Source organism: Hyperolius riggenbachi, chromosome 2, assembly GCF_040937935.1.
Source record: "Hyperolius riggenbachi isolate aHypRig1 chromosome 2, aHypRig1.pri, whole genome shotgun sequence".
NCBI lineage: Eukaryota > Metazoa > Chordata > Amphibia > Anura > Hyperoliidae > Hyperolius > Hyperolius riggenbachi.
In genome coordinates, this window is record NC_090647.1 from 101,963,918 (window position 1) to 101,978,699 (window position 14,782).

A 14,782-nucleotide genomic window follows, 5' to 3' on the forward strand; every position below is an offset into this window, starting at 1 on the left:
GGTCGATAGGATGCTAATTGGAAAACAGCCTTCAGTGATCACACTTTTATTGTTTTAGTAAAAAAAAGACATAGAAATATATTAAAAAAATAAAATTTCCTGCAGTTGTTTTTTTCCCTTGAGTTTCCTTTAAATGTTCAGCCTAACCCAAATAACATACATCTGCCAATGTAAATATGTGTTTTCCCTGGGGATGAGGCAGTGCAGCACCATACTGCTCTATGGAAGGCTGCAGAGTGATGCAGCTTATCATATGTGGCCTCTCTTGTTCAGTTCATGAGGATTCTCTTCCTGGTGACTGATATGCGATATGAGGGATCTGTTTGAGTAAATCATTAATGAAGCGTAAACATGAAACCGAGTTTTGTGCAGAAATCGTGGTAATACTGCAGGTCTTATAAGCTTCCAGCTGACTGTTTCCTAGTGCTGCATAAATATTAGAAGCAGAACGAACCATATGCTATTAGACCACAACATGGGGTACTTGCCCTATACAGTCATTAATAAAGGGGTACATGTTGTAGTAATGTTTAGAAACACTGGATCAGTTGTTTAAGTGTACATGCAAAGTAGGCGCCAGGTGAATTTTTGATGCCGTAAAAAGCAACTTGTAGAAGCCACTACTATTGTACAGCACTAATTCTGATAGTAAAATATAGGTATATTTTATAGAAATTCTACTGTTGCTAAACCTAACCCTATTCTCACATAGAGCCCTCCCTCTACCAATGCATAACCATAACCAATCCCAGCACTGATGCCTAACCTTAACCAATCCCACCACCAATCCCTACCCCTAACCAACCCCCACACTGATGCTTAAGCCTAACCTACTCCCCCCCCCATACACACACACACACACACACACACGGGCGTAACTAGGCCCCACCGGGCCCCCCTGCAGATTTTCTGAGCGGCCCCCCCCCCCCCCCCCGGGCCCGCTCGCGGCCGTTTTGTGGGTGCTGGAGGGGTGGCAGCATGAGGGGAAAGCCTTGCCCACAGTCGGCGGGGAGAGGGGTAGTTCCCCCCTCTCCCTCACCTCGGGGCTCTCCCCTCTGCGCTCCCCTCCAGCTCGTAAGTGTCTGTGGGGCTGTGGTGGGCAGCGAGCGGCGGGCAGATACATACCTGCTTCCGTGCGTTCCATCGGAGACTTCTCCCTCTAGCGGCTGACGCTGAAGTGACGTCAGCCGCTAGAGGGAGAAGTCTCCGATGGAACGCACGGAAGCAGGTATGTATCTGCCCGCCGCTCGCTGCCCACCACAGCCCCACAGACACTTACGAGCTGGAGGGGAGCGCAGAGGGGAGAGCCCCGAGGTGAGGGAGAGGGGGGAACTACCCCTCTCCCCGCCGACTGTGGGCAAGGCTTTCCCCTCATGCTGCCACCCCTCCAGCACCCACAAAACGGCCCCGAGCGGGCCCCAGGGGGGGGGCCGGGCCCCCCCGCGGGCGCAGGGGCTGCAGGGCCTATTCCTACGCCCCTGCACACACACACACTGGTTGTTGCCCTCATCGCTGTAAAATAATATATTGGTGCCCCATAGGTGTTCATGTTTGGACTCTCTCCATAGGTGTTCATGTTTGGGTGCACCATAGGTGCTCATGTTAATATTGGTACATAATGGAAATTAGGGTTCCTGACCGATATGCAGAGCACGGATACAAATAGCAGGTGCATCAATTTTATCAGGCACTACAGGTGCCCAAATTTCCTTCATGTACCAATATTAAAGAGACTCTGTAACAAAATTTGAGCCTTATTTCTTCTATCCTATTAAGTTCCTATACCTGTTCTAATGTGCTCTGGCATACTGCAGCCTTTCCTATTTGCACAGTGGCTGTGTTATCTCTGTTATCTGATCTAATCTTCTCTCCTCTGTCGGGTCTGTCGGGCTCAGGCAGTCAGGTTGGAATGTGCTGTGCTGCTTGTGATTGGATAGAAGCTATACACACCCTCTCCAGGCCCCCTCACACACGGGAGCTACTCTCAGCCTATGACTTGCTATGTCTTTTGTTTGTAAACACTGCATAAAAATGGCAATTACAAGCCAGGATTGCAGCAGGGAGTGATAGAAACAGCACAGAGGGGCCCAGGAGAACATAATAAATAGAATGGTATGCTTCTTATTGTAAGAATTTTACAGTACAGATTCTCTTTAACATAGAGCGTCTAAACTTCCACAGTGCACCGGAGCCCAAATTTCGTGTTGATGGATTATGAAAGCTACCGTTGTGGGACAGAAAATGTGAATTGTCTCGCTCTCCTGCTGATCTATTGGCCAACAAACATGCAGTAGGCAAAGGCCCCAGTGTTCCCCAACCCTTTCCTCAAGGCCCACCAACAGTGCATGTTTTGTGGAAATCTGCAGAGGTTAACCAGCTCTGCTGAGACACTGATTACCTCACCTGTGTATGTTTGTGGTTTTCTGCAAAACATGTACTGTTGGTGGGCCTTGAGGACAGGGTTGGGGAACTCAGGCCTAGAGTATGCAGAACACCAAATCTTCATGCTTGTTCTGAGTTAGAGTGCCTCCCAAAGTATTAAAGGCGGAGGATTACCCTACAGCTAAGCATCTAACATTCCTTGTGAGATCAGCAGCTTTCATAATTCACCACTATAGTTGCATTTGAATGGTATGGATTTGTGCACAGAAGTGACATTTCTATTTCTCACCCATTTCCAGGACAGCATTGAATTCAGAAACATCTGCACACACATGGCTCTGCAGACTGACGACAGGAGGTTCGATCAAGATCTGGACTCAGCGCAGGAATGCCTAATGCAAATCATCACCAATATGACCTGGGATGTATCTGCAAAGACTTGTGACTTCTGCCAGACTGCACAGGAGCAGCTTAAACAGATACTCCAGAAGCTCCATGAGGACTAGCTGGCTGTACAGTCTCCGTGGATTGATCCAGTGTTATGTTCTATTGATGCTTTTATTTATAAAGTGGGAGCCGTCACCCACTCAGATGCTTACATTACAAAGCTGTGAAGACTGGAATATGATGGCAGAACTTGCCTGCACTTTATCAAATAATGAGCTTGTCTAATACCATGAAGGATAAGGAGTTCTTGTGGCATGGCAGAGAAATACACGCCCTCAGCTGCTAATGGAGTTCTCAGACTCTTGGATAGAATTATCATCCTGCTCTGGGTCTTCAGTGTTCTCCCCAGAAATTTAGTTCCAACCGGGTGGCATGAAAACGTAGCCGGTTGTGGCACGACGGGGGAATGCTGGGCCAGTAGCTCTGCTTACAACATAGGTGGAGCATGAGGAGGCAAGCCGATGACAGCCCGGTGCTTACCAAAATTTACCAGGTGGAGAGCCTGGCTAAAAGAGCATGGGGAGAACACTGGTCTTCAAAAGGGAGAAAATAAAAAAGCTATTGGGGGGAGGGTATAGAAAGTGCCGTACTGCTCTAGGAAGCTGCAGATCACCATCTTTACATGAGATCATCAGTTTCTTGTGATCTATGCTATGCAATTAATCATCAGTAATCAGTCAACAGTAATGATGATCTCCATATTTATAAAAGTGGTGATCAGGGTGGTCAGGGTTTATAGCTTGCCTCCTAGCATTTGTCGCTTTCATTGTGACAAACAAACAGCGTAAGATTCTATAGAGCAGAGTGGAGAACAATGGTTTGTTTTGCATCTTGTGACCCAGAAGATATATATAGCAGAGGAGAAACGGGCACCAGTATGCTGCAGGGTGGACCAGCCGGTGTAAGGGAATAGGAATAGGCAAAATGTACCTTAAATAACATAATACGTTTTGCCTCTGAAGAAGCAGATCTAGCTTGCGATACAGCTTACCTGGCTGGATTAAAGGGCTTTTGGGAAGCAGTGCCTCACTTTCTCTCCATAATGTAGCCCAGAAGATACTTGGAATCAGCAACTATGGGGTCACCATTGGGGGGAGGGGATTGTGATGGGGAGGGGGGGTGGCCATCAAAGGATTGCTAGGAAACCCCATGATTTGGAGGTAGGCCACTGTCTATGAGAGCAGCCTAATTGGGACATGTGACTAAGAGGACGCTTGTGTTCTGTTTATGTGCACTGAAACATAATAATAGAATTAGCAAAATAAAGTTTTATTTAAATCTGGAACTTATACTATTGTTTATTCTGCTTTCTATACTGTAGAGTCGTCATCTTCGGTGGCACTGTACGTTTAGATGATACATCCATTAAATACGTACAATTTTCATGCAAGGGAAATGCAAAAAATACATAGCGCCCACATTTCTGACACACACAGTCATGTCTATACCACACCTCCAGTCACAACTTCACCACACCTCCACTCACAACTTCACCACACCCACAGTCACGTTTATACCACACCTCCAGTAACAACTTCACCACACGTCCAGTCACAACTTCACCACACCCACAGTCATGTCTATACCACACCTCCAGTCACACCTTCACCACACCCACAGTCATGTTTATACCACACCTCCAGTCACACCTTCACCACACCCACAGTCATGTTTATACCACACCTCCAGTCACACCTTCACCCACAATCATGTTTATACCACACCTCCAGTCACACCTTCACCCACAGTCATGTTTATACCACACCTCCAGTCACACCTTCACCACACCCACAGTCACGTTTATAACACACCTCCAGTCACAACTTCACCACACGTCCAGTCACAACTTCACCACACCCACAGTCATGTCTATACCACACCTCCAGTCACACCTTCACCACACCCACTGTCATGTTTATACCACACCTCCAGTCACACCTTCACCACACCCACAGTCATGTTTATACCACACCTCCAGTCACACATTCACCCACAGTCATGTTTATACCGAACCTCCAGTCATAATTTCACCACACCTCCAGTCACACCTTCACCACACCCACAGTCATGTTTATACCACACTTCCAGTCACATCTTCACCACACCTCCAGTCACAACTTCACCACACCTCCAGTCACATCTTCACCACACCTCCAGTCACAACTTCACCACACCCAGGGCTGGATTTACCATAAGGCACTCTAGGCAAGGGCCTACAGGCCCCTGATGATGGAAAGGTAGCTCACTCCCCTCCTTAACCGCCTCCCTTACTCCTTCATTATGCAGAGTCCTGATGAGAGTGTAAATCAGAGGTTATTTACCCAGCTCTCTGCATTCCACTTACTAGATCTCCCTTCAAGCAGGAGCACCTCTAGCTACTTAATACTGAGGTTCTCCTAGCTACCTAATACTTGGGGTCACCTCTAGTCACTTAATATTGAGGCTACTTCTGGCTACCTAATGCTAAGGGGCACTTGTAGCTACCTATGATAGGCAAGAAAAGCAAGGGAGAAGTGACAGCAGGGACAGCCAGCACACTTGCGCTGCAGTTCAGGGCAAATTCTAGCGTGCCAGAACATATGTGCCTATAGGCTCCTGTGACGTAAATCCGGACCTGAACTCTCCAGTCACACCTTCACCATACCCACAGTCATGTCTATACCACACCTCTAGTCACAACTTCACCACACCTCCTGTCACAACTTCACCACACCTCCAGTCACACCACCTTACTTCCACTTACAACTTGACCACACCCACAGTCATGTCTATACCACCATTGTCACAACTTCACACCTCCTGACTGTCACAACTTCACCACACCTCCTGTCACACCACAGCACCTCCAGTTACAACTTCACCACAGTCATGTCCATACCACACCTGCTGTCACAACTTCATCACACCTCCAGTCACACCTTCACCACACGTCCAGTCATGTTTATACCACACAGAGGCAGAGAATCAGCAGGACAGCCAGGCAATTTGTATTATTTAAAAGGAAATAAATAAGTCAACCTCCATTTTTGTCAGAAACATCTTGTTCAGGGTCCATGGCTAAAAGTGTATTGGAGGCAGGGATAAGGAGGCTGCCATATTTAAAAGGAAATACTGTAATTAGGACAGCCTCCATATCTCTCTCACTTCAGTTGTCCTTCAAACAGTAACCTGTCATAAAGAAGCAGTTTCTAATCAGCTTTTAAAGGGAAGGTCCAAGGTGATTAAAAATCTACTTACCTGGGGCTTTCTCCAGCCCCTTGCAGCCGTCCTGTGCCTTCGCTGCAGCTCCGCTCCCAGCTGAGAGCCCGGGGTACTCACTGGTGCAAGATGCCTACTGCGCTCCAGCGTGCGGCTCTCGACTCTGCGAGCCGCACGCTGGAACGCAGTAGATGCCGACCTGGCATCTGCACCAGAGGGGATCGGGAGCCACGGGAGCTGCGGTGAGGGCACAGGAGGAAGCCCCAGGTACTGTAAGTAGATTTGTAATTTTTAATTACCTTGGACCTTCCCTTTAATGGACTTAGCATAAATAAGAACTAATTAGCCTCTAACCTCTGCATTAGAACTCAGCTACTGTGAATCTCAAATGTATATCTTATTTGACAATTTATTTTCTGGAGTGAGTTATACATTCAATTACACACAGACAAAGCAATGAAAACTGGAGGCGTGAACTGACTATTGCTTTTATTTTCTAAACCGCGCTGGGAAAATGACGTAAGGATTCTTATTGGTTGCTCTGGACAACACATACACATTCCATCAGTGGTTATCTACTATGTTTGTTTTATGTAAAAGTTGATGCAAATAAATGCTATTTATTATCAAACTGGACTTAGTAACCCGAGGTCTGAGACCGATGATGTCTGCTGTATTTATTTCCTTTTACACAATACCAGTTGCCTGGCAGTCCTGGTGGAGTAGGGTCTAAATCACACACTTGAAACAAGCATGCGGCTAATCTTTTCAGATTCATAGACATCTTATCTGCATGCTTGCTCAGGGCACAGGGTCAGCAGGACAGCCAGGCAATGTGCTTAATTTAAAAGGAAATAAACATGTCAGCCTCCATGTCCCTGTCACCTCGAGTTCTCTTTAAATTGCCCTATTTTTTCTGTGGTAGATTTCACTCATGTTAGGTAACACCCCTACTCTGTTTCTCTTTTTGTAGTGTTACAAAATAATCTGCAAATGTGTCGGCTCTTCAGATGTGTCAAAATGTGGGTACACATTTGTGAATGCTTCTGCTATATTTGTGATATCAAAGGGAAATTATACCGGCTTTCAGACAATTTAAAGGATCACTTTCACAAAAAAAGTAGGCAGTTAAAATCTGTCAGAACCCACAGGTTTTGGGCCAGTCCATCTCCTCATGGGGGATTCTCAAGGTTTTCTTTGTTTTCAACAGCATTTTCTGAACAGCAGTTTAACGGCCAAAATAGTAAGAAACAAGCCAGCCCTCCCTACTCACTTGCACACTATTTTGTCAGTTAGACTTTGCAACTGCTGTTCAGGAAATGCTGTTGAAACACAAAGAAAACGTATGAGGAGATGGACTAGCATTTCTACTTTGTTCTAATAGATTATTTACAGCATATTATATACTACGACCATTTTTTTTTTACTAGAACTGCATTCAAAGGGTTAACACAGGCTTTAAGCTGCGTACACACGCCATACCAGATGCAACGACGGGTCAGCCGGACCCTCCCGCTGGGTGGTCTTTTATACGACAGTAGCGCTCAGCGGATCGTTCAGAAACAGCCTTATCAGTCCGCGGACACACGCACATACTGTCGGCTTAAGACAGCGCAGCGGGAGGGTCCGGTGGACCCGTCGTTGCATCTGGTATGACGTGTGTACGAGGCTTTAGAAGCTTCCCTGCCAGCAGAGCTGGCCGCTTCCGAAACTTTACACAATGTTATCTAGTGTTTAATTGTATCAAGTGAGAAATGTAAACCAAGCCTTCTCTCACACTGCCAGCTCTGCTGAACAAAGTCAGACAAGCATACATGCTTTTTGATGCTTTCTGATTTAGTTAGAGGATGAATAAAGCAGTTATAAATAAAATGCAAAGTCAGCTCTCAGAGTAAAATTTGTGTACTTTAGGAACGTATAATTTCTAAATGAATAATAATACTTATGCACAAAAGCAAATATGCTAACCGTATGGCATATAAAAAGTAGGAAAACATGTTTTTATTGAATATTATGTCAGGGTTTTATACCGCTTTAACATTTTATTTTACAGATATATTTTTTAATAAAAGGGATACTGTGTTTTATTACTTTGCAAAGTCCTGTGGGTTTGTCTAGCAGTTGTGGAAACTTATTTATTTAGTGGAGGGTCACCACAAGTGTAAAGCACACCTAAAGTGACAGGTGACATTATGAGATAGACATGTGTATCTACAGTTCCAAGCATACTAGGGTAGGGTGTGTTCCAGGTTTTTCTTTTACTGCCTGAAAGAGTTAACATTCAGGTTGCAATTGACAGTTTCTCTCCAGTCAGAAACCAGTCGAACTATAGGTATCCCTTACTCATAAGAAATTACAGCCATCAGTGGCAGAGCAATAGGGGATGCAGAGTTAGCAACCGCATCTGGGCCCCTGAACCAGCAGGACCCTCCTTCAACTGCTCTGTTAGCTCTTTATTCGTGCTAAGCTAGTAATGATTAGTATTATATGTGCTTTGATTAGTTGTAACCAGTAATATACTGTTCTCCTCCCCAGCCTACACCTCTCTGACAGTGCAGCTGTACTTGGACGGTTTTGATGTTTCCATATCAATTGTTATGTATAGAGCTCTTGAGGGGGCCTAATGTAAAACTCGCACCGGGGCCCAGAGCTCCTGAACTACGCTACTGACAGCCATAACATTCTTATCTGTTAGAGAACAGCTCCTCAGGGCTAAGAATGGATAAAAAAGATCAAAAGTTAGTACAGTATATTTGAGCTCCCTGGGACACAGAAATACTGTCACTGAGCAGAGAGAAAACAATTAATCTACTTTTTGAAGTTTTTAAACATAACTTAGAACTGTGAAACATCTACAACCCCCCCCCCCCCCAAAAAAAAAAAAAACATTTTTAGAAGTAGGAGGATAGATACAAGTGTTTATTTCATCAGTTTATTTTCATTTAAGATTCACAAATAACAATGGGGCCTATTAAAAAGATGTGGTAGTCTAATAAGAGACACTTCTTTGTTCTACACAACGCACTGCAGCTTCTGCACAACTGGACCACTTCCAGCACATCGCATAGCAGGAAGTGTAACATGTTCCACTGGCTTTAAAGTCAGGGAATCGAGATTAAAAAATAAATAAAAAAGCCAGATACTTACCTAAGGAGAGGGAGAGCTTTGGGTCCTAATGAGCTTTTCCTCTCCTTTCCCGGTGCCCTCGGTGCAGCGATAGCCTCCCCATTTGAATCCCCACCGCGGGGGCCTTCGGAAGTCTTCGGGAGCCTGAGTGCTCCTGAAGACGGGCCGCTCCATACTGCGCACGTGCGAGCGCCTTCTCGCACAATCGCGCGTGCGCAGTACAGAGCCACCTGTCTTTGGGAGGACTCATCTCCTGAAGACTTCCAAAGCCCCCCACGGCGGGGGATTCAAACAGGGAGGCTATCGCTGCACCGAGGGCACCGGGAGAGGGGAGGCTCATTAAGACCCAGAGCCTTCCCTCTCCTTATGTAAGTATCTGGCTTTTTTATTTTTTAATCTCGATTCCCTGACTTTAAAGCCAATGGAACATGTTACACTTCCTGCGATGCGATGTGCTGGAAGTGGTCCAGTTGTGCAGAAGCTGCAGTGCGTTGTGCGCGGTACAGGAAGCAATTCAAGTCTATGGTACATGAATGTCTTGAATTTAGCGGTAACGGTTGCGGAGTGCAGATGCGCATTTGCATGTAGCATATTTCCTGTCCAGCAGTGTGCATGTGACCGATGGGTGAAGCTGTTTGGGGACGGGTCGCCTCTAGTTTCCTTGTGGGCGCAGTCTGCTGCATGTAACAAGGAGAGTGTAACGGTGCGATGCATTGCGGTAGCCATTTTGCCATGCACAGATCACACAGCGCCAAGTGTAAAAGGACCCTCATTCTATTGCTATAGATTTCCTGCTCTGGTAAATATATGTACATTTACATTTAGCATAGATTTTGTTTCAACTTCCAAATCCCAGTGGTCTAGTCTCCCAATGAAGCAACTGGATGGTCTGCAGTGGCTGGAATCCACTAGGGATCGGTGCAGCGCTTCACAATCACTGCAGCGCTGTGTGCAGCAATTCCTAGGGTTATTGCACTTGCGTTTCCCAGCAATTAGAAGTACTTTTCCCTAGAGGAAAAAGTCATAAGCGCCTAGAACCACTTCTGCTAGGGGGTGGGGCTATGAATGGAAGCCTTTTTGGGAATTGCTGATTTTCGTCAAACCCAAAACGCTGCCAAAACCTCCTTAGCTGTAGCTGTTGCGTTGTTGGAATTTTTCTGCTTCCTGTCTGTTTGCATTCACCATGCGCTGCTCCCTTTTCATTTTCTACTTTTTAAAATATTTAAAAGTTTATACATTTATTTAAAAAAAATGAAATAAAATTGTATATTCTTGATGATTAGATAGCTATACTCTGCAATATAGTGTGGAATAATTTCTGCATACATATGCAGTATATTGCTGAGCTCATATCCCCAGTCTGAGTCCATTATGAAAGCAAGCAGAAAAGATATTGGAAATGCTGCTGGAGCTTGAAGGAAAGGCTATTAGAATCCACCTGAGATTAGTCTGCTCTGTGTACAAAGTCAGTAATCTGGAGCTTTTTGGTAACTGAAGATGAGATTAGAAAAGTTGTCAGGAACATCATCATAGCACTTAGCTGCAGGCTATCAGCATGAATAATGTATAGTCATAGCTTCTAGGAGGCCTCAGGAAAGCTTAGTTAGGCATTACTGTGAAAGAGCTAGTAGATATACAGCACAGTCCAAGCTTATGTCCAAAGCCCAATGATCAGTGCAGAGCAGGATCATCCACAAGGCAACTTAGGCAAGTGCCTGGAACCTAGTGGGCATCAAGGGGCCCACCTGGCCTTTTTGTCTGACCCCTCTTTACCTCAGCTTATAAAAGGGGTCATGGGAGGGCCCCCCATGCTACTACCTTACCTAGGGCCCCCACTTCAACTTAATCCATTGCTGGATCAGTGATAGACTTATCACCAGTAGGGTCAGATAACTGAATTCTGAGTACGCATCAAAACTACAATGAGCTAATTCTAAAATACTGAGTGTAAAGAAGACACAAAAATAATCTTTAAATAAAAAAAAATGATCTTTAATATATCTGCTTCAAAATATTTCCAGGTTGCCCATATAAGTTTAATTGCTTGAATTTCCATAAAGTGCAAAACAGTGCTCTTTAGGCTGCTTTCACAGTGGGACATTAAAGTCCCACGTTACAGCAGCCTGTAACGCAGCCCAACTCACAGTAATGAAAAATCAATGTGCTGTTCACAGTGCCCACGTTGGGTTACATTGTAACGCTACGCGTTGAATGAAAGTGCAGCATGCTGTGCGTTATACTGGGCTTTAGCTGCTTTACACTGCTTGCACATGCTCAGTGACTAGCCACATGGCTAATTAATATTCACTGCACTGTGGTGACGTAACCTGGACTGGTAGTGTTGTCCGGATCATGAAAGAATCGTTCATTTGATCCGGATCTTTTTTGTGAGTCAAATCATCCGGATCATAACAATGAACGATTCGGTTCACAGTGGATGTCTGTCTGGAAGAAACAAGAACATACAGAATGTGCAGTGCAGGAAAAGTTGTGTCCTGCTAGTGATTTCACCCCCAGTCTGCTTCCCTAGTAAAATGATTCATAGATCCGGATCTTTTCAATGATCCAATTCGAATCATCCGAATCCTTGAAAAGATCTAGACTTCTCATCACTATCCTGGAGTGGCTGTTCTATCAGTATAGATAGAACGAAAACAGCGCACCAAGAGCTGCATAATGCGGCTCAATCTGACGTCCAACTTCAACACCACCATGCGTTGCGTTAGGGGCACGTTATGCGACCTTAACGTCACCTAAAACGCAACGTCCAAGTGTGAAAGAGGCCTTAAAGTGAACTTGAACTGAGTAAAATTATTTAAAATAAACACATGATGTACCTGCAAATTAATATTATACTCTTACATCGCTGTCAGTTCCTTTCAGAAGCTCACCATTTTATTCTTACAACAATACCTAACATTTCTGAGAAGATTTTGTCAGAACTGAAACATATCAGTTGCTGTCAGTTATAACTGAAAGGACAACTGGTGAGCAAGATAATGTCCATGTTTCCCTATGACTCATATTGGCAATATTACAGTTTAACGTCTGGAACAAGGAAGAGGTGCGTTCCATACCCACTGCCACTGCTAACATTTCTGCAGGGGGGAGACATGAGTACTACAGGGGGGGCCCGAGGTAGGGCGGGAGTTGGGCCCCCCTCCCAGCAGCTGTGTGTCTGCTGCTCCCCCCTCCAGGCTACCTATACTGGGGCACCTATAGCTGGCTAACCTATACTGGGGGTACCGATGCCTGGCTACCAGTACTTTAACCACTTGAGGACTGCAGTGGAAAACCCCCCTAAAGACCAGAGCAATTTTAACTAAATGGGCCACTGCAGCTTTAAGGCATAGCTGCAGGCCCGTACAACTCAGCACACAAGTGATTCCCCCCTTTTCTCCCCACCAACAGAGCTCTCTGTTGGTGGGGTCTGATCGCCCTCCTTATGTTTATTTATGCTACATATTTATGTTATGTTTAATGTTTTTTTTTTACTAATTCTTATTTTTCTTCTAACAAATCCCCTCCCTCCCCCCAGCAGGCCAATCACGCGATCGGCTGTCATAGGCCTCTACCTATGAGAGCCGATTGCTCTCGTCCCCCAGGGGGACAGCCGTGTCACACGGCTGTCCCCAGTACAGCGCTGCTGCCGATCACAGCGCTGTACAAGTAAATAGGCGGCGATCACGCCGTCTAACAGTCTCCCGAGCGGCAATAGGGGTTTGGCGTAGAAGCAGTGGCGTAGCTAAGAAGCTATGGGCCTCGATGCAAGTTTTACATTGAGGCCCCCCAAGCACTCTATACATAACAATTGATACGGCGCAACAAAACCTGCCAATGGCAGCCACAGTGTCAGAGGTGCAAGAAGGGAATGGGGAACAGCTTGTGAATGATTGCTACTAACAAAATTATCTATAGAAGTGATTATTATGAGCATAGGGCCAGTAGAGAGCTAATACTGCAGTTGAGGGAGGGCCCCTCGGGCCTCTCTTGCCCTAGGGCCCCGATGCGGTTGCAACCTCTGAAACCTCTATTGCTACGCCCCTGTGTAGAAGGGTAGTGGTGGGGGGGGCATCCAGAGTTTCAAGGGGGCCCAGTGATTTCTAGTTATTCCCCTGAACCCGAGAATCCTAAATTCTAATTAAGACCTCTCCCTTAATCCACTTGCTTGAATCACAAGATTCCATGATGGAAGCTGCATACCTTTATTGGCCACTATGGCTCCCAACTTTTCCTATGTGTTATTACTGGGTGACTCTGTTGGAGCTCTTATTTGGAGCACAAGTCCAAATTTACTTGCAGTTTGGGCCCTGGTTCAGCAAACTTGAGGAACTCAAAAGCAGATGAATAAAAATTGACACTGATGCCTTCCAATGTCTGCTATTATATAATTAGTATAATGCTTTCTCCTGTGTGAGGCTTATTTTATCTTTATTCCATACATGATTCCATGCTGTCGCTGAACTGGTGGTCACATCACTTGCAAACATGGGCGGAGTACAGTTATCCTAAGATACATCCAGTAACAAGCAACCACAGCTCCTCATGTGTGTGTGTAACTCCGTGTACTGTATTTTTAGTTAATTATGCAGTGGATATTTACTCAATATGTGTACTCTATGCAAGAGTTCATGATCACGAGTCAGTGAAGACACTATAATCAAACATCATTTAAAGCTCAGGGCCATGATGATTAACTACAAGACCTGCTTAAAGAGACACTGAAGCGAAAAAAAATTATGATATTATGATTTGTATGTGTAGTACAGCTAAGAAATAAAACATTAAGATCAGATACATCAGTCTAATTGTTTCCAGTACAGGAAGAGTTAAGAAACTCCAGTTGTTATCTCTATGTAAACAAGCCATTAAAGGCCCATACACACGTCGGATTTTAGCGAACGACCCGTCGTTTGAACGTTCCGTCGTTCGGACGTTTCCGCGTCAAATCCGACGTGTGTACAGGCTATCGTTCGGGTGATAAGACTGGTTACCAGCGATCCGCCCGGCGGATCGTTGGTAAGCAGTCTTATCACCCGAACGATAGTCTGTACACACGTCGGATTTGACGCGGAAACGTCCGAATGACGGAACGTTCAAACGACGGGTCGTTCGCTAAAATCCGACGTGTGTATGGGCCTTAACTCTATGACTAAAGTCTTGGAGAGGGCTGTTATCTGACTTTTATTATCTCAACTGTAATTGAACTGTTTACTTTTCCTCTGGCAGAGGAGAGTTCATTACTTCACAGACTGCTCTGAAAGACTCATTTTGAATGCTGAGTGTTGTGTAATCTGCACATAATATAGAATGATGCAATGCTAGAAAAAACACTATATACCTGAAAATAAAAAGATGAGAATATTTTCTTTGCTGCTAATCTTCTAGTAATTATTCATAGTACACAACCAATTCACTATATCATATTTTTTCTTTTCGCTTCAGTGTCTCTTTAAAGAGATACAAAAAGCAAAAAAAAAAAAAAAGTGATATAATGATTTGTATGTGTAGTACAGCTAAGAAATAAAACATTAGGAGCAGAGACCTAAGTCTAATATTGTATCCAGTGCAGGAAGAGTTAAGAAACTTCAGTTATCTATGCAAAAAAAGCCATTGAGCTCCATGACTT

At 45.0% G+C, this 14,782-nt stretch overlaps 1 protein-coding gene across 2 annotated transcripts in view; it reads left to right on the forward strand.

The window, feature by feature from the left end:
• DLEU7 (deleted in lymphocytic leukemia 7) overlaps window positions 1–3,940 on the forward strand; it is a 36,845-nt gene extending 32,905 nt beyond the window's left edge. Inside the window, exon 3 of one of the 2 annotated variants that reach the window (XM_068265061.1) lies at window positions 2,682–3,939. In XM_068265061.1, coding sequence (XP_068121162.1) covers window positions 2,682–2,888 — 207 coding nt within the window. In that variant the 3' untranslated portion in view covers window positions 2,889–3,939. Of the gene's footprint in view, window positions 1–2,681 lie in introns of both variants that reach the window. The other variant, XM_068265060.1, reaches the window with a different exon arrangement.
• The last annotated feature ends 10,842 nt before the right edge of the window (window positions 3,941–14,782 follow it).